At 36.9% G+C, this 20,659-nt stretch overlaps 1 protein-coding gene across 12 annotated transcripts in view; it reads right to left on the reverse strand.

Annotated features, from left to right (window-relative positions):
* The window catches only part of Rapgef6 (Rap guanine nucleotide exchange factor 6), a 206,915-nt gene that overhangs the window by 98,719 nt on the left and 87,537 nt on the right, over positions 1-20,659 (reverse strand). For all 12 annotated transcript variants that reach the window (XM_033761547.1, XM_033761546.1, XM_033761552.1 and 9 more), the window contains 2 exons: positions 11,260-11,391; positions 2,055-2,232 (listed from right to left, as the gene is read on the reverse strand). In XM_033761547.1, the coding sequence (XP_033617438.1) occupies positions 2,055-2,232; positions 11,260-11,391 (310 nt within the window). The remainder of the gene's footprint in view (positions 1-2,054; positions 2,233-11,259; positions 11,392-20,659) is intronic.

A 20,659-nucleotide genomic window follows, 5' to 3' on the forward strand; every position in this document is an offset into this window, starting at 1 on the left:
TTTTTTTTTTTTTTTTTTTTTTGTATCAGGGATTGAACTTGGGACCTTGCACTTGGCAAGGCAGGAGGCAGAACCACTGAGCTAAATCCTGGCCCTCACTTTTGTAATTTTGACGCTGCAAAGCCTCTGGTTCTGTTGCTTCTTGTGATGCCCTCAGGCCTTACTTTCTATTGTCTTTTTCCAAAGTTCTTGGCCTTTTAATGTTAAATCTTTTCAGCAACCAAGTTTTCCTCTGTTCTATTTTTGCAGGCCCAACTTTACTGAAGCTTCCTTTCTGGCCAAACTCAAAACGTTTTAAATCATCCTGCTGGGCTCTTTATTCTTGTTTCTTGACATAAATCTGACTAAAATCCCCCAACAATCACCATGGCACCACCTCAACATTAGACTGCCTTGAAATTTCTTCTACCAGATTGATCAGTCCACCCTTAATCTCAATCTCAGGGAAAGTCTCTGGACACAAACAAAATGCAGACAAACTTTCTGCCAATGTGCGACAAACATCATCTTGCAGCTAGTGCAGTCCTTCCCAGGAGAAACCTCCTGAGCCTGGTCTTTATGGGTTTTCTGGTCTGCTGAGCTCTGACCAGAATCTCCCATACATTAGAGCCTATGGTGTTCTAGCTCTACTTCTTCAGCAGCATCTCAGAACCTTTCCTAACTCTTTCCCTTCCCATCAAGCCAGTTCCAAAGGCTCTTAAGCCACATGGCCAGGTAATGTCACAGCAATGACCCCAATGAAGCAGGTTTGAGGCCAGCCTAAACCACAGAGACCCTGTTTAAAAAAAAAGGGCAGAATGCCGAGTACTATTATTACTTTATTGATATGTTATGATTACTATTAGTCATCCTATCATCTAATTCGGACAATATGACTGTTCTTAAATAATCTGAGACAACTCAACTTTAATCATACAATATATAATTGACACTGTTATGGTTTCTATGTAGATATCTCTTCAAAACGTCATGCACTCATAGGTGGGGCTTTGGGAGGTGACTGGATCATGGGACAGATACTTCTCCGCGAATTGTCCACTAATTAGTTTATAACTAACAGTGATCTGGGGTGTGGCGCTTCCTCACTCTGGATCTCTGTTTCCTGTCTGCCATACCATAAGCAGCTCTCTGCTAAGCAAGCCCATTATCAACTGAAACCTCTACAAACCTTTAGGTTGTAGGTGTTGAGTATCTTGTCTAAGGAATGAGAAAGTAACTAACAGACATTAAGTAATCTTTAACATCAACATCCTTAGTATTCAATTTTCCAATCACAGGACAGCAACAAGTTCTGAAAAATTACATAAAGGAATCTGCATAAAGCTTTAACCAAAAACATTAAGGGATATATGTGTATGTTTTCTCAAACTAGGAAAACAAAAATAAAATTTTGAAAAATTTAAAGACGTGAATGCATAGACACTGGACATTCCTGTACTGTTGTAAAAATCTTACGACATGAAGGAAAAATTCAGTCTAACACAATCTAAGCTTTTGTTTTATAATCTGGCAGCTACCTACAATGATGGGTCTCAGTGACCCTAGTCTCCCGATAGTCAAGCCTTTGTGTAGGTGCCTCACATACTGAAGCAGGGCTGTTTGGTATGACAAACCACTGGCAGAGATTGGTAGAAGTGATGATGTGTCACTTCTGACGCCAAATCATAAAAGACACTGGGACATCTGTCTTACTCCTCCATGGATTATTTGCTCTGGGGGAAGTCTTTTACTATTATGTAAGGACATGTAAGCAAGCTTTGGAAAGCCCACATGACAAGGAAAGAAATGAAGTCTTGCACCAAATTGGACACAGATCCTCCACAGCTCAGCCTGGTGAAGACGAGGTGACTACAGCCACTCTTGACATTCTGACTGCAAACTTATATGAGATGCTAAGCCAGAAGTATACTGTTAAACTGCTCCTAAATTCTCAACTCACAAAAATAAAAAAACCTATGTTGTTTCATCCATTATCTTTCAGGATAATTTAAGTGGCAATAGGTAACTATTTAAATTAAGTTACATTTTCTTACATGTACAGATATATTTCTTACCAATGTCATCATCTGTTTTGTCTGCAGGTTCTTTTTCAAGACATTCTCGAACAAGATCTCGCCCCTGCAATGGATCTGTTCGATCAATCTCTTCCTCTTCCTCTTCTTCATCCTCAGAATCAACAGGTCCTTCTGGAAGACGTGTTAAATCTACATCTCCTACCTCACTCTCTGTAGCCTACCAAAAGAAATCTCAGTCATTTATCATTTTATGTTAAAATAGGTCAGTGTGGATTAACCTAATTACTCCCCCCTTAGCAAATATTATAAGGGATTAGGCAACAATGTATGCTGTATTAAGAATGCAGTGAGCAGGGTTGGAGATTCAGCTCAGTGGTGCCATGCCTGCCTGGCAAGCACAACGTCATGAGTTTGATTCTGGGTACCAAACAAAACAAAATGAAAAAACAATGAGTAAAGCAGCTGCCTAGTATGCAGAAGGCCGCAGGTTCAATCTCTAGGGCAAAAACAAAAAATATAATGAAATGATAAATAGGCTGACCTTTCCATAGTGTGGTATCTAAGGGATAACTCTTAGCCAGTAAGTATAAATTGGTCAGGAGACTCAAACATCACTAACTATTTTAACTGTTTTCCAACAAAACACTTGTATTTTTCTTGAAAGCACAAAGCTTTCCAAAACATAAAGTTCAAGACTAAAGTACCCATTCAATATATGCAGAAGTATCAATCTATGACAGTTAGTGAAAAGATACTTTTTCATCCAGACAGGTATAGTCTAGTTGGACAGTTATTCATTCATGTGAGTTAAAAACAGAAGTCTGATGTGAATAAATACCAAATAGTTCCTCTGGTATAAGTAAGTGTGAAACAGGGAGAAAATGGTTAAAGGGGAAGTGGGGAGGGGAGGGGAAAGGAAATAAGGGAAAGGAGAGAATGTGTAAAAAGGAAAGAATGGAAACAAAGTCTTTGGAAATAGGGAAGGGTGAAGGGGGTGAGGGGAGGGCAGGGGTACGGGAAAAAATAAGAACTGAGACATACCATGTAAAGGTACACGATCCCAATGATAAATTTAACTATTGCTTGCTTTAAATATACCAATAAACTTAACGGGAAAAAATAAAAATAAGAACAGAAGCCTGTATGAGCCAAAATAAACCTCATCCCCTTTAAAACATAAAAACAACTCTGAAAAAGGGCACAATACTGAAAAACGCTAAAAAGCCTCCATCATAAAGGAACGAAGAATACCTATCATTTCTCCACCTTACTATTGTATCTAACAGTACAAAGAGCTGAGGTTAATCTTTACAATAAAACTAAACAACTCTGAAACATGTTAGTGTCAGATCTATAAAAGAATTAGCAGATTCTTTAAAATTATGAATTAAAAAGTCACTCAAAATAATGAAAAAAATTAAAATAATATTGTCCTTAATTATTAAGCAGTATTTCTGAATGATTTATGTTATAAATAAAAAAGCATGAATTTTATTTTACTTTATCCTGTGATACGGGGGATCAAACTCAGGACCTTGAGCTTGCCAGGAAGGTGTGGACCACTGAGCTACATCCCAGAACCAAAAAACATGAATGTTAAAAAAGTTACAGAAAAATGAATTGAACATACAAGAATTCCATAACAAAAAATAAACACTCAAATATGAGTAATAGTTAAGACTATGAAAGCTTCATCCAAATACAGTATTCATCTCATATCCTACTCTGCAGTTAAGTTTTCTCTATTAAAAAAGGGCTCTATATTCTTTTGGGCACTGTCATTTTTCTCTTTCTTAAACTCAAGATTCCAGAGGGCAACAGTCCTAGTCTGTAGCTCAAAGGTACAAAGAAAATTTTCTCTGGGTTTTTTTTTAACTGCAGCTAAAAGTGGAGCATTTGTCTTCTCTGGTTGCTGACTTACAAGACAAGTCAGAGCAGACAGCCTACAGCCACATGGAAATGCCTTTGTGTGGTGGGAGAAAACAGAACCAACACCCTGAGAAGGGGCAAGGGGGAAAATAGTGAGCAAGAGACAGAAATGGAGATGAGACAGACAAAAAGATACACAGTAACAAAGCAAAAGAAATACAGCTTGCAGGACAGAGAAAGAAAGAGCACATGTGCAGTCAAGAGCACCAAGACAGCCAGTCCCAAAGAGAAAGAGAGAAAAGAAAGCCATAGGGAGCCAAAAGATCAGAGAAGACGAACAGGGGTAGACACATGTATAAGTATCCAGTCTCCTTGAGACTAGAGCTGTCTTTGCCTTCCCCGTGGTTCAACAAATTATCCTTTTGGTTTTTGTTAATTTAAGTCAATGCTGTGATACCTGCCAATGAGAGAGCTCTGTCTAGTTTTTGTAAGAGCATGATTTACATTTCCTTTGATTTTTGCACAGCTTTAAGTAATAGCTGGTTAACAGTCTAAGTACCTAACTTGAGATCTTTAATATTAGAAGTTGGCTTTTCCCAGTCTGCTACAGTCTGGATATCTGTGTCATCTTAAATTTCTATTGTTTTTTTTTTTGTGGTCCAATGGATTGAACCCAGGACTTTGATATGCTAGGCAAGTGCTCTATCAATGAAACACACTGCCAGACTCCTTAAAACTCTTAAACTGAAATCCTACCCTCAAGGTGCTATTAGGTGACAGGGCCTTTGGGAAGCGATCAGGCTGTGAAGAACACAATTAGGTCACGAGAACCCTCATGAATAGAAGATTAGTGCTCTTACAGAAGTGGACACAGCTAGACAGTGTTATCAATGAACCAGAATGAGGGCTTTTACAAGATACCAAATCTGCTGGCACAGTGATCTCACACTTTCCAGCCTCCAAAACTGTGAGAAATAAAGTTCTGTTCATAAGCTATCCAATCTATGATATTTTATCATACAACCTAAATGGACGAAGATAAGTCATATGGGAGCAATCCTATCTCATGACTGAAAAGAATGATCTCATGAGGAAAAAGGGGAAAACTCAAGAAGGAAGTATAAATTCTAAAATGGGTAAACTTGAAGAAAGGGAAACAAAAACAATACAAACTGAAGTAAAGAGAGGGAGTAAAACTTAACAGAATCATTGAGATCAGCATGATAATATTAAGAGTGAGCTATGCTCCACAGTCATTAAGGTAGGCTATGCAGTTGACTTATCTCTGGCCTTTCAACTACTTTATACTACCAGCTGGACACAGCAAACCCTCAGAAACATGATACATGAACTAATAAGTCTAGGGGAAAAATATTCGCGACAGGACAAACGAGACAACTTTTTGTGTTTTTCTTTGCCTGTCATGTGAATGTTTTTTGTGTATGTGAAAATATAATGTGGTGAGGCAGACAGTCTGAGGCAACTTTCTGATGACTTGGCCTTCCCCAAATAAACTGGCAGAGGACATCCTTTTCCTGTCTGCTATCTAGATAGACAGGAATCTACAGTAAGAAACACCACAGGGTGAAATTAAGAATTAAAAACCAAATCTTCAAATTTAGGTCAAATATTAAATAAAAATGTATATGTTCAACATATCTCTTTAGTATCCACCCTCCCTAACCCCTGGTACTGGGAATCAAATTCAGGACCTTGTGCTCACCAGTTAGGCGAGTTGCCACTGAGCTACATATCCCTGGCCTCTGTGTTCTCATCTTTATAGTATTTCATTCAATATTTTTCATGAACCAATTAGCCCTTGCATTACCTCTTTATTTTCCTTGTCAGGGCAAGAATCCTGTAAAATTAGCGTTCTACAGTTATACAATCTGGGATGGTCCATTATATATCTCCACAACAGTGCAGACAGGCAAGCAAAGTAAGGGTGCCTTTGTCCTGTATAAGAAAGTTTAGCTTTCTGCATTTTCCTTGGAACCAATATTCATCTTTACTTTCAAATAAAACAAAAACTGCAGATTATTTCTTAAGTTCCAATACTGTGCTTGACTCAGCATGAAATGTAAGAGGAATATATAAATTGTTCTCCATAAATTTACTCTCATGATGTAAAATGTCAAGTTTGAAAGTCACTATTCAAAAAGCATAGTGGTAAGTGATATGATCCATAGAATAACTGTTCTAGGAAGGAAGACCTCTCTCTTCCTACTGGAGAAACATGGGAGATAAAAATGAAAATGTCATCTAAGTGGTGTTACAGGTAGAGGAACATAAGTACAAAAAGAACGTAGGAAAAAAGTAAACATGTTTAAGGAATAGTGTGTACCTTTGTCATGGAGCAGAATCTAGAATGTTTAGAATAGTGGACTATAAAACTAACCTTCAGATTGTGGTAAGAGGTATGAGGCTTGGAATTTGTAGTGAATATTATAAATGAGAAATGGTGACACACTGAAGCTTCTTAAAGAGAGGAGTAATTAGAGCCACCGTATTTTTGTGATATATGTCAAGTGGAAACTTAATAAAAACAGTAACATGCATGGCAGCATACACCTGTAATTCCAGCATTCCAAGAGGCTGAAGCAAGAAGATCACAAGTCTGAATCCCCTCTGGATAAGTTAGTGACACCATTTCAAAATAAGAAATAAAAAGGGCCGGGCATGTAGCTCAGTGAAAAGGTCCTGAGCTCAATCACCACCCCCCATACATTAAATAAAAGATAAAAGAAATTTTTGATGAGCACACAGATAATATTAACAGAAATGTTTAAAAAGTGTAAGCGAACATTTGATGGGGCCAGGCTGGCAGTGGTAACATGAACATACTAGCGGAAATGTGATACCAGAGTTCTTTTGAGATTGACACTAGAGTTGTGAAGCAGGAAACTGTTTCAATGAAAGATTTTTAGGAAGACATTTACCTATTTCTTACATAGAAAATAAGAAAAATAGGTAGGGGATGAATGTGTGCCACCGGGTACTTAAGAACGAGTTAATGAAAAAAGAAATCCTTTTGTTCAGGCGTCAATATTTCACAATCATATAGCTCTCAAAACAGACTGAAATATGGTAAATAAAAAAACAGAACCTAGGAAGCATTTATTCTCTTGAGTCATCTTTGAGAATGCATAAAGCATTCTCTCCATGAATACTGTAACATCTTAATGGATACTTTTAACTTTTAAGCTAACCTGATTAGAAAAATACTCAGGATAGAACCATTACTACTTGCATTTTTCTCCCAGACGGTGGTAAATACCTTACACTGAAGTTTCATTGAGTCAAGAGATTTTACTTTTTAATCACAAGTTACACAACCTCTGAAAAAGCAAACAGGAGTAGAGCCACATACTTGGCTATATAAAAAAGTATAAACAGTTTTCTTGCTAAGAAATGCTATTATATTTCTCTTATCTCTTTGCCTCAATTCTCCAAATTAAAAATACATCGTTTCATAAGGTTTTTCTTATATTGTTACATGCTATGTGTTTACATTTAAAATGTCTACAATGATGAAATTCATATAATCAGACAAATCAACTGTATTAGCAATGTACACCTGTACCTAATGGGTATATTCAGAGCTTTAGTAAGTGCTCCAAAGGTAGCATGAGGTAAAAGGAGATTATTCAATTTTTCTTTCCTTTGTTTTAGCCCCAAGGATCTGATGGAAACACACACACACACACACACACACACTTTCACCTGTATTATTTACTTTATCCATGGATTTTTATGACCTGCAGGTCTAGAAAGTGCATTTTAAAAGGTATATTATTATTTTGATTCTGTTCTAATTCCTCTTAACATTTAATAATTATTCCTTTAACCTTTTCCCACATTTTTTCCATTTTAACACTATGTTGTTTACATCAAGATTTGTCAAATATACAAATAATAATGCTCACTTAATGAACATATTAAAACTACCCATGAACCTCCCACCAGAAGAAATAGACTGGTAACAGTGTGGACTAGTGATCGTGAATTCAGATTGATGGTATGCGTATACAAACATAAAAACCTACATGATCAATATATATCAATATATGCTAGTAGCAGTGCAGTGCTTTTTTGTTTTTACTTGAATCTTTATGGTGTTTCTACTTTTCGGGTATTACTCCAGAGTTAACCATAAAAAAGAATTTGAGATGTAAAGGTACAAGATCCCAATAATAAATGTAACTGTACTGTATACCTAAAATGTACCAATAAACTCAATGAGAAAAAAAAAAAGAAAAAAAAAAGAATTTGAGGCTGTGGGATTAGCTCAGTGGTGCTGCCGCCTGCCTAGCAAGCGTGAGGCCCTGAGTTCAATCCTCCATGCCCACCCTAAAAAAGGTTTGAGAATTTTTATATTCTTTCATTTGATTACTCTTAAAAATTTTTCTTACATTTTTGCATTTTGACTTTAGCATTATCATGTTTTTAAGTTTCTGCAATCCTATTTTGGTTTTACAAACTTCAATACTTCTATTACTTTTACCTGTTCAATTTCCCTAAATTAATTAATTACACATTCACATTAATTAATTACACATTCACATGTTGAGTTGCATCATCTTTTAAAAAAATGTATGATTTTGCTTATATGACCTTCTGGAAAATGCAAAACTGTAAGGACAGAAAACAGATTGGCAGTTGAGAGGTGGATGGACTGACTATGAAGAGGGATGGGGTACTTCCCGAGGTGATGGAAATGTTCCATGTCTTGAGGTAGACTACCCCTAAAGGAGGGAGTGTAAAATTCTATTGTAAGTAAATTATACATCAATCATTATGAAACACACGTATGTAATTAATAATCTAGCAAGGACAATTGAGATAACTTCTCTGGGAATGAGATGACATTAAGTGGAGAGCCAAATACAACTCCCCATTTCCTGAGTGTGAAATTATCTTCTTGGGACTCCATGGATCAAGCAGGCTTGCAAATATATCACCTATTTACAGCTTGTCCAATCTTAAAATGAATCTTATAAGGCAGAATGAATTGTAGAGTGCTGGTACAAGTGCAGGGCTTCAGAGGCTTCTCTAGCATCTGTGAAAGATACCAGCTGCACACAGCCCATCCTCTAGTTCATGGTAAAGCATTAGCCTTTACAACAGACCCTGAATATCAACCTTTACCAGATCTTCTTATCCGTTCTTTCACAACTATCCAGGGATCTGCTCTTTGCCCCAAAAAGGTAACTACTCATACGAAAGTTTGTCAACACCATGTCTCTATGTACAGTATCTCCTAGCAAGATCCAGACATTCCCACTCACCCGAAAAATCTATAAGCGTCACATACTGCTTTGGACTTGATTAATCCAAGGTCAGTTTTTCTCAGGGTTCCTCTCCTGGAAAAAGAGAGCTCACTTTTGATTTTTTATGTATATAACTCCTATTTCTTCCATAGGATACATCTTTTGGGGAAGAACAGAAGGCACTGAGTCCAAAAATTACACAAATACAGTAAGTGGCTCCAGAGCCAGTGCATCACCTTAATTTTTCTTTTTGAAAAAAAAATTTTTTGGGGGGTAGGGTCTCAATATATAACCCAGACTGGCCTTGAACTCAGGATACTTGTACCTCAGCCTACCAAATTCTGGGGCTCTGGGTGTGCGCCACATACCTAGCTTTTCAAAATTCCTCATTCCATCTACTATGAAATGACAGTCAGGGAGATGTAGATGACCACAGTAATGACTTATGGTGAGAAAAGCCACTCATTAACCAAAAAGTGTAAGTTGTGACCCGTCATCTTGCCTCTATCTACAAGCTTCCATTCACAGAGGAAGGCTGATTTTCTGAAAGTATCTAAAAATGGGTATCTCAATAGTATCACAGTTTCAAATGTTTCTCTCAGACAGTAAGAAGCTATTTCTACAGACCTATAATAATGTGTATGGCAGCCACTAGACACATGTGGCTAGTGAGCACATGAAATATGTTGGTCTGAACGGAGATATATTGTAAGCTTAAATGGACTTTTGAAAACACAGTATACAAAACAAGAATGCCAAGTAACTTATCCATGGTGTTAAAATATTATGTTGAAATTGTAATATATGGTTATATTGTTCTAATGAGATATACTACTAACATTAATTTTTACCTGTTTCCTTTTATGAAATTCTTATTAATTTTTCTGTTTCCACTATAAAATTTAAAATTAAACATGTAGTTTACATTATTTTTTTGTTTTGTTCTTTGAGACAGGGTCTCATTATGTAGTTGAGACTGACCTGGAACTATGTAGCCCAGGCTGGTCTCAAACTCACAGCGATCCTCCTGCCTCAGCCTCCCGAGTGCTGGGATTACAGGCATGCGCCACCATGCCCGGCATTAAGTTTCTTACACAATGCATCTAAATTCTTGATTAAATCAAGACTCAATACCAAGTATACTCCAGTTATTTTATCAAAAATATCTCATATTCTATACTCATAGTCTCTGAGAAGAGAAACCCGTGGGCTCCAGAACATAAAGCACTACTCCCAGGAAGCAGCCGTGATATCTTACATTGATTGAGACATCAAAGAAATTTATCAGGATAGTGAAACACCTCACGGGTTTGAACCTAATTCAGGTTTAATGTCAGCAGAACTGTGTGATGTTTCTATCAGTGTATGGGCTTTTCCAGACCTCTCTATTACAAAGATCACTGAAAATCTCAGTAGGTTGTTTCTATTGGGTTTTTAAAAATGGAAAAGTTCATAAACATACTATCTTCTATTTAATTCCTATAACACCACAATAGAGGCAACACAATACAAAAGCAACTCTAATTTTAATCATAACTTCTAAGTATAGAAAATTAAACAATTATAATAAAAATCAACATTTTATAAGTTTAGTTTAGTTCTTTCACACCCCCACCCTCAGCCTTTGGTAGTCCTGGGGAATGAATCCAGGGCCTTCGAACTGAGCTACATCCTCAGCCCTTTTTTATTTTTCGTTATTTTTTTGAGACAGGGTCTTACTATATTTTCCAGGCTGGGCTTAAATTTGCAATGTGTCTGTCTCAGCATCCCAGAGTGTACAGACTATAGGTGTGTGCCACCACACCAAGTTCAAGAATCCTTCTTAAATGAAAGCAAGAATCGCATATTTATACTGATCCACCTAGGCAAAAGAGAATACCATAGGCATACTGCTGAACTATACTGAGTCCTTCTCAAAAGATAGATTATCGCTTTAATGAGGTTTGCAAATTCAAAATAGTATGTGAAGGGATAGCTTTCCAAAGATCATATGCTTGAATTTCACACCCTAATTTAAAGACACATGACCATGTAATGCATAGGCACAGAAGATTCTGTCTGGTAAAAAGCTGTACGCACATCATACAAATTCCCAAGGTTATTACCTGATAGATATCAGATAGACTGCTGCTTCCAGAGTCACTAGCAATGCTGCACCCAGATTGACTGGAAGACACATGAGTCACCTGTGGATGAGGGCTGTCTGTGAGATGCATCTTGGTAAGATCAGCTGGAAGCTGAAAAAGAAAAATACTCTGAGTTGTCCTAATGTCAGTCTTTACCTTATTTTTAAGGAGCTTATGACATAATATGACTTTTTTGGGGTTTTTTTTAATTGAATTTATTGGTACATTCTAGGTAGTCAATACAGTTACATTCATTACTGGGATCTTGTACCTTTACATGCCAGGTCTTGGTTCTCATTTTTTCCCCTTGTCCCCACCCTCCCTTCACCCCCTCCTCCCCTCCCCACCTTCAAACACTTTAATTCCATTTTTACATTTTCTCATAGTTTTTTCCTTTTCCCTTATTCCCCTTTCCCTATCCTTCTCACTGTCCCTACACCTTTGGTCCTTTTCTTCCTATTTCACATTGCTAATTGTCCCGTTAGGATCTCGAGTACTATTTTAGTTTTTCACACCACAGAAACATTTCGGTATTTGCATATGTGTGACTTATTTATTTCACTTAGGAGTATATCCTCAAAATGTAGACTTTTTTTATTTTTTTAAGACAAAGACTTGCTATGCATTTTTGGAAGGGCTTAACTCACCACGCATCCCAGGTTGACCTTAACCTTGTGGCGATCCTCCTGCCTCAACCTCTCAAGTGCTGGGATTACAGGTGTGCCACCACACCGAGCTTGAAATTTCATTTCCTATCCTAAAATTTTCATTCTTAGCCAAAGTCATTCGAAGTAGTAAGAAAACAAGGAGTAGTCTCTAAAAGTATTAGGCAATTCCAACAGTAACAAACCCAGTGAAAAGTTTTCAAAAGAGACTGCCATTATTAATGGTATTTCTGAGGAAAAATTTCACCCTTTTCTTCCAAGTAAAATTATCAGATATTTCCGTTGTAAAGGTTAGGTATGTTATGAGGAAGCAAGTGCATTCCCCCCCGCCATCTTTCATACATAATGGTTGATAACTCTAAAATAAAACATTGCCCTGGATTAAAGTACAGCCCATGGGAGTAGGACTTTAGTAAAAAATGGGACTATATTCAATATCTCCCAAACTTCATAACCATCTTGACACTTAATGTTTTATTATTTTGTGGCTGGCACTTGGGAAAATTATTATGATCAAAATGATTTAATGAACACCTGTGTAAGGTGCAGGCACATTAAGAATCACAAGAAAATCACTTCGTGGCCTTTTAGCTAAGATCAAGTGTAAGAAACACAAGAAAGCAACCCACCACTCCATCTTTAATATGGTCACATCTTTACCAGGGATGCAGACTGCATATTTCATACCATAAAACAGATAGCTCATAAAAAAATGAGGTAAGACAAGAAACCAACCACTGCACCATGGAGAATCTCTCGAGAACAGTGAATGTTTTATAAAGGAGGTATAATTATGTTTTATCTGAGTAATTTCTTTGCAACCTGATAGTCAGGACCATTAAGACCAGTCAATTTATTTTTAAAGACAAGGTTTGGTTTCATATGGAAAACATTAAAGAAACACAACTAGTATAAATTAAACATTCTAAAAGAGAAAATGTTCAAATATGAATTCTATATAATCTGTATCAAGAGGAGTTACTCTAGTTAAGAAACTACAGGGAAAGAAATTAAGTCATGAACTTCCACAATGAAAATGGTGGGCTAGGTAACTCACGTATATCCTGTATCTATGAAAAACCTACAACCCACACTATACACACAAGGCAGCATCTGGCCTTTGCGGTTGCTTTAACTGCTCCCCCCCCCCGCAAGAATATTTTCTGATTCCTGAATGGCCAACAAGCCAAGTATGTAGTTCAAGCTGAGTATGTATTGCTATGTAGTGTGGATGACTTTCAACTGACAATATAGTCCAGGCTGGCCTCAAACTCACAGCAATCCTCCTGCTTCAGCCTCCTGAGTACAGGGATTACAGGTGCGCACCACAATGTCTGGCACTCAAAGAGTTTCAGGAACTCCAAGCAAGATGAATATGAACAAAACTGTACCTATTCACATCAGGGCAAAACTTTTGGAGAAAGAAAAGCAAAAAGACATTTTGCCAATTAAAAAATCATGTCACATCAGGAAATTCTGTTAATAAACAAGGACTTCATCAATTGCTCAGAAGTGACATAATTTCAAAAAAATTTAAAAAGGAATAAAATGATGAAAGACTGGTGAGGACTGCACAACTGCTAGGGGAATTCACTGCTCCCTGACCTCTAGCACACTCGGTCTTCATCTGAGCAGACCTGTGAGGATCACCCAGCCATGCAGGCGACTCTCCCACCCCTCTTGCTTTTGGGCCTCTTGGTTGTGCCAGTACCAGTATCCACACTGTAGAGACACAGGTGGTCATAAAGGCCATTTTACTGAGTTCCAAAAGACAGAACTGAAGTGAACAACTACTATAAAGGCACATCAGACCTCCGTAGTTGCTAAGTTAGAGGGATCATCATCTTCCACAAGACCTTGTTCTATCTTCAGGGGAAGGGCAGCTGGAACCTACAGTAGAACCTTGCAGAGTTCAACCCTGCAGGTAGTCAGGGAGCTCAACTTGGGCCTTACAGCCAGAATTCAGCCTGAATCTTAGGTGTCTGTCGCAGCAAGCTGAGCCTAATTGACTTAGTTCTGCACGTTGCTGCCCATATTGTCTATTGTGACAGCAGTTGTACCCCTAAAGGGGCTCTTCAAATTTTTCTCCTTTTCCTCTATTTTTACTTTTAACTTTTAAAATTTTATTTTTTCCCACTCAGTATATTCTTGCTTTTTTCTTTCTTCTTTATCCCACTCAGTCTCTTGTTCCCCCATGTATTCTTCATCTTCCTTTTTGTTCCTGTTCATGCCCTAATTCAGATTTCTTCTCTTTTCTACTTTTTCCTTCACTTGATTGTCATTAGTTTCAAAGGAAAGTGAATAAAATTTACAGCTTCCCTATTGCATTAAAGTTGTTCTATTACTGTCTTTGTTCTTGCACTCTGTTTTTCCCTCTGGTCTTCAACAGTTTCCTATAGTTTGTGTGATCATCGTGTGTACTCTGGCTTCACCTGAAACCTTCTCCTATTCTTTTAACTATCCATTCCTCTCCTCCCAACTCCTTCTACGTCCCCATCCTAAAGGGCAAAGTTGCTAATATTAAAGAGTTTATTCACTATAAACATATTTTCAGCTCATCCTTGATTTTTTATTTAATTCATATGGTTAAAGGTGACAGATTGATAACTACCACAAATGGTCAGTTTCGAAGCTGTGGTTGATGCTATTGCACTACTGATTGTATCAACTGGGCTAAAAAGGGTTGTGATTGATTTAATGAGTTGTGCTTTCTGATATTATGAAAATGAGAGTGTCTGTGAGTCATTAGACACAAAGCCTAAAGAGCAACTCTATCAGGAAGATCAAAGTACTAACCCAGGAATTAAACCAACAACAGCCCAACAAAAATAAAAATGAGAAATGCTTAAGCAAGGCACAATTACAGACTTCCAGTTATCAACGGCAAACTCTAGGGAAAACAAGGTGGAAAATCTTGACAACCACCAGGACACCCTGAACTCAGCACAGGAAGTAATAAAACAGATCAATGAGGCTCTAGAAAAATTCAAAACAGAAATAATTTCCCAGATAACTACAGAGACGGTGAGCACAATGAAAGACATGATTAGAGACTCTAGAACAGAAACAATCTACAGAAAGCATTCTCAGCAGAATGAAGAAATGTGATAATAGCATTTCAGATATAGAAGATAGGATTGCAGTCAGTGACCACGAAAGGAGGGATCTCTTAAAAACAGTAAGGGTTCTTGAGAAATCGACCCAACAACTGCTAGATGATGCAAAGAAGAATAACATGACTAATAGGAATCCATGAAACATCAGGAGAAAGTATAAATGACTTTAAAAAATTGTTCAAAGAATTAATGACAGAAAACTTACCAAACAGGGGAAGAATTTGACATACAGATAATTGAAACATATAGGACTCCAATTACACACGATAAAAAAAAAAAATCTACACATAGACATATTGTAGTCAAGATCCTGGAAACCCAACAGAAGAACAAAATAATGAAAGCAGTTAGAGAAAAGAAACAAAACGCACAGGAAAGTCCATCAGAATCACAGCAGACTTTTCAACACAAACCTTCAGGTCAAGGACAGCCTGTAGTGAGGTATTTCAAGCTGCAAGAGAAAACAACATCCAACCTAGAATGATGTATCCTGCAAAACTCTCTTTTAAAATGGATGGGGAAATAAGATACTTCCATGACAAAGAACACGTGAGGGGGGAAAAATACCAATAAACTCAATGAAGGGGGAAAAATAAAAGAACACCTGAGAAACTTCATGAATACCAAACCAGCACTACAAACAATTCTAAACAATATACTAGAAAAAGACAATGAAGGTCACATTACCATGAGGCCCAATGCAGCAAATCCATTAGGCAAGGCAAGAAAGGAAAGGGAGAGGGGGAAAACAACAACAGGACAATTAACATGACAATGGTAAGTCAATACATATCAGTTATAACCATCAATATTAATGGCCTCAATTCACCAATCAAAAGAAATAGACTGGCAAAATAGATTAAGAAGCAAAGTCCAACAATATGTTGTATACAAGAATGTATACAAGTTCAAAAGAAACTCACAGACTCAAAGTGAAAGGATGCAAAACACTTCTCCAAGCAACAGGAGCCCAGAAAAGAGGGGTAGCTATTTTATTCCCACATAAAGGAAATTTCAAACCAAAATTGATTAAGAGAGACAAAAAAAGCCATTATATCCTTGTAAAGGGAACAATCCAAGAAGAAGAGATGACAACCATAAATATATATGCACCAAATATAATGCCCACAAATATTAAGGGACAGGAAAATCCAAATAAGCACTAATACAATTGTAGTGGGGGACCTAAACACCCAACTATCACAAATAGACAGATCATCTGGACAAAAAAGTCAACAACAAATTACTAGAACTGAACCAAGCTTTTGAACAAATGGACTTAATACATGTCTACAGACTATTCCACCCCACTAAATCAGAAAACACATTCTTTCTGGCTGCACACGGAACATTCTCAAAAACAGATCACAAACTAGCTTATAGAACATGTTTAAATAAATGCAAAGGAACTGAAGTTATCCCATGTACATTATCAGTTTATAGTGCAACTGAGCTGGAGACCAATGGCATAAGAAACCGTTAAAAACTTCACAAACTCATGGAAAGTAAACATCAGTTTCCTCAATAATCAATGGGTCACAGAGGAAATTAAAGAAGAAATTAGTCAGTTTTTACAAATAAATGACAATCCCCATACAACATATAGGAATCTATGGGACACAATGAAAGCAGTTCTACGTGGCAAATACATAGCAGTGAATGCCCACACTAGGAAAACAGAGCGAGCTCAAATGAACAACCTAATGATGAATCTTAGGCTCCTAGAAAAAGAAGATCAAGAAAACTCCAAAGCTCATACAAGGGAGGAAATTATAAATATAAGAGAAGAAATCAATGCAATGGAGACTAAGAGAATGATACAAAAAAAAAAAAAAAAAAAAAAAAAAAAAAAAAAAAAAAAAAAAAAAAAAAAAAAAAAATCAATGAATTGAATTGGGTTTTTCGAAAGAATAAAATTGATAAACACTTAGCCAACCTTGTCAAAAAAAAAGGAAAGAAAAGGCTCACATCCAGGCAATTAGGAAAGAAAAATATGAACTCACAACAGATTCAGCAGAAATCCACAAGATCATCAATACCTATTTCGAGAACCTGTACTCTAATAAAATGGAAAACATAGAAGAAAGGGACAGATTTCTTAATACTTACGAATTACCAAAGCTGAATGAAGATAAAAAAAATTTCTAAACACCCTAATTACAATCAGTGAAACTGAAAACGTAATTAAAAGTTTACCAACTAATAAAAGCCAAGGTCCTGATGCATTCACTGCTGAATTCTACAAGACATTCAGAGAAGAATTACTGCCACTACTCTAAACTTTTCAATGGAATTGAAAGGGAAGCAATACTTCCAAATATTACTTTGAAAGACCCAACCAAAAAAGAGAACAGGCCAATCTCCTTAATAAACATAGATGCAAAAAACTTCAAAAAGATAATGGCAAACATAATAAGGAGGGTCATCAAAAAGATCATTCACCCAGACCAATTCAGATTTATCCCAGGGATGCAAGGATGGTTCAACACATGTAAATCAATAAATGTAATATACTATATTAACAGAGTCAAGGACAAAAAATTGGAATAGTTGGGTCTTTATCTCAACTTGATAAAGGCTATCTGTGAAAAGCCAACAGCCAGTATCATATTAAATGGCCCAAAACTGAAAACCTTCACATTAAAATCAGGAACAAGACAAGAATATCTATCACCACTCTTGTTCAATGTATTTCTGGAAACATTAGCTACAGTAATATGACATGAGAAACAAATTAAAGCAATAAAGACAGTAAAGGAAGAAGTTGAAATTGTCATTATTTGCTGATGACAGGATAGTTTACATAGAAGACCCAAAAAACTCTGTCGAAAGACTTCTAGTCTTAATTAAAACTTTCAGCGGAGTAGCTGGATACAAAGTCAACACTCAAAATTCAATAGTCTTTTTGTACACAAATAAAAGACTCACTGCGAAAGAAATTAGGAAAATGATTCCTTTCACAATAGCATCCCAAAAAGTGAAGTATCTAGGAATCAATCTAATGAAGGAAGCACAAAGCCTGTACACTGAAAACTACAGTGTTCTGAAAAAAAGATCGAAGGGGATATAAGAAAATGGAAAGATATCCCCTGCTCCTGGGTAGAAAGAATCAACATAGCGAAAATGGCCGTATTACCAAAACTGCTATCCTGATTAAAATTCCAACAGTATATTTCACAGAACTAGAGAAAATAATCCAAAAATTCATTTGGAACCAGAAGAGACCTAGAATAGCAAAAGCAATTCTAGGCAAACATGGCAGGGGGTATCACAATCCTCAACCTGAAACTATACTACAAAGCCACTGTGATAAAAACCGCATGTTACCAGCAAAGAAAAAGACCTGAGGATCAGTGGAATAGACTGGAAGATACAGAAAGAACTCCAGATATACTCAGCTACTTCATCTTTAACAAAAGAGCCAACCATTCTCAGTGGAGGAAAGATAGCCTCTTTAATAAATGGTGTTGGAAAAATTGGATTTCAATTTGCCAAAGATTAAAACAAGACCCTTATCTTACACCATGCAATAAACTAAAATCCAAGTGGATTAAAGATCTAAATATTAAAACAGCAACACTAAACTTGCTAGAAGAGAAGTTAAACAGAACTCTTGGAAGACAGTGGCATAGGAAAAGACTTTATAAACAAATCCTCAGTAGCATGGAAACTAGCACAAGCAACAACTGGGATCTCATCTTATTAAAAAGTTTCTGCACTGCAAAAGAAACCAGCAACAGAGCTAAGGGACAACATACAATGTAGAAAAAAATGTTTACCAGCTCCTCAGATGAAGGACTATTATATATAGACAATATATATATAAAAAAATTATATATATTAGACTATATAAAGAACTCAAAAGCATCAGGCCACTCACATATAAAAACCCAATTCAAAAATGTGTATCTGTAATGAACAGACATTTCTCAGACAAAGAAAAGTGGCAAATAAATATATGAAAAAAATGTTCAACACTACTGGTCATCCATGACATGCAGGTAAAAACACTGAGATTCCAACTCACCCCAGAAAGAATGGCTTCTATCAAGAAATCAACCAAAAACAAATGTTGGCAGGACTGTGGGGAGAAAGGAACCCTTCTCCACTATTGGTGGGAGTGCAGAGTGGTGCACCCACTGTGGAAATTAATATGGAGATGCCTCAAATAACTATGATTAGAGGTTCCATTTGACCCAGGCATTCCTCTGCTGGATATCGTTCCAAAAGATTTAGAGGAATCATACCACAGAAACACATGCGGACCCATGTTTATAGTAGCACAGTTTGTAATAGCTAAAACTTGAAACAACTCAACTACCCATCAGTTGGAAACTGGATAAAGATGATTTTTTTTCTATAAAATGGAGTACTACTCAGCCACAAAGAATGAGAAACTAGTCATTCATAGGAAAATGGAGCCATACTGAGGCTATACTCTTTTGAAATAAATAGGACACACATGTGCAAATATCGAATAGTTTCTCTGGTGTGAAAAATTAAAAGTGTATATAAGATCGAAATTGTATAACTGATAATGTGAAATAGGAAGAAAAGCGCTACAGCTGTAGGGGACATGGGAAGGGTAGGGGAAAGGAAAGAAAGGGAAAGAAAAAATACGAAAAGGAAAAAATGGAAACAAAGTCTTTGTAAACAGAAGAGGGTGGAGAACGTGAAGGGAGGACAGGGGAATGGGGGAAGAAATGAGAACTAAGACCTGGAATGTAAAAGTACAAGATCCCAATGATGAATGTAACTGTACTGTATACTTAAAAAGTATCAATAAACTAAATGAAAAAAAAAAAAAAAAAAGAAAGAAAAGCCGGGTGTAGTGCCACATGCGTATAATCCTAGCACTCAGAGGCTGAGGCAGGAGGATCAGTGGGAGTTCAAGGCCAGCCTGAACTGCAGAGGGAGACCCTGTCTTTCAAAAAGAAACAAATGGGGGAGAGAAGGGGAAGGAAAAATGAAACGGAAAGTGAAGGGGAGGGGAGGGGAGGGGAGGGGAGGAGAAGAGAGGAAAGCCAAAGGAAAGGGAAAGGGAAAGGGAAAGGGAAAGGGAAAGGGAAAGGGAAAGGGAAAGGGAAGGAAAGAGGGCAGAAAGGGGAAAAGAAAAAGATGAAAGACTTAAAATCAGGAGGAAAAATTGAGAGATCATCTAAGTAAATGGCTGACATTTGAATAGAAAATTTGGAAACTAGAAGACAGGAATGATTACCTTAAAAACAAAAAACAATTCTATAGCCAGCCAAATAGCACCTAAAAGGGAAGAGAGGAGTGCTGGGCGTGGTGGCACATGCCTGTAATCCCAGCCCTTGGGAGGCTGAGGCAGGAGGATAGCTGTGAGTTCGAGACCAGCCTGGGCTACATAGTGAGTTCCAGGTCAGTCTCAACTACATAGTGAGACCGTGTCTCAAAATAAATAAATAAATAAATAAATAAATAGATAGATAGATAGATAGATAGAATGAATGAATGAAAGAAAGAAAGAAAGAAAGAAAGAAAGAAAGAAAGAAAGAAAGAAAGAAAGAAAATTAAAAGAGAAGAGAGGAGCAATAGCTGGGAATGGTGACACACCAGAAATCTGAATACTCTAGA

The sequence above is a fragment of the Fukomys damarensis genome, unplaced genomic scaffold (assembly GCF_012274545.1).
Source record: "Fukomys damarensis isolate Sample0158 unplaced genomic scaffold, DMR_v1.0_HiC HiC_scaffold_9, whole genome shotgun sequence".
Lineage (NCBI taxonomy): Eukaryota > Metazoa > Chordata > Mammalia > Rodentia > Bathyergidae > Fukomys > Fukomys damarensis.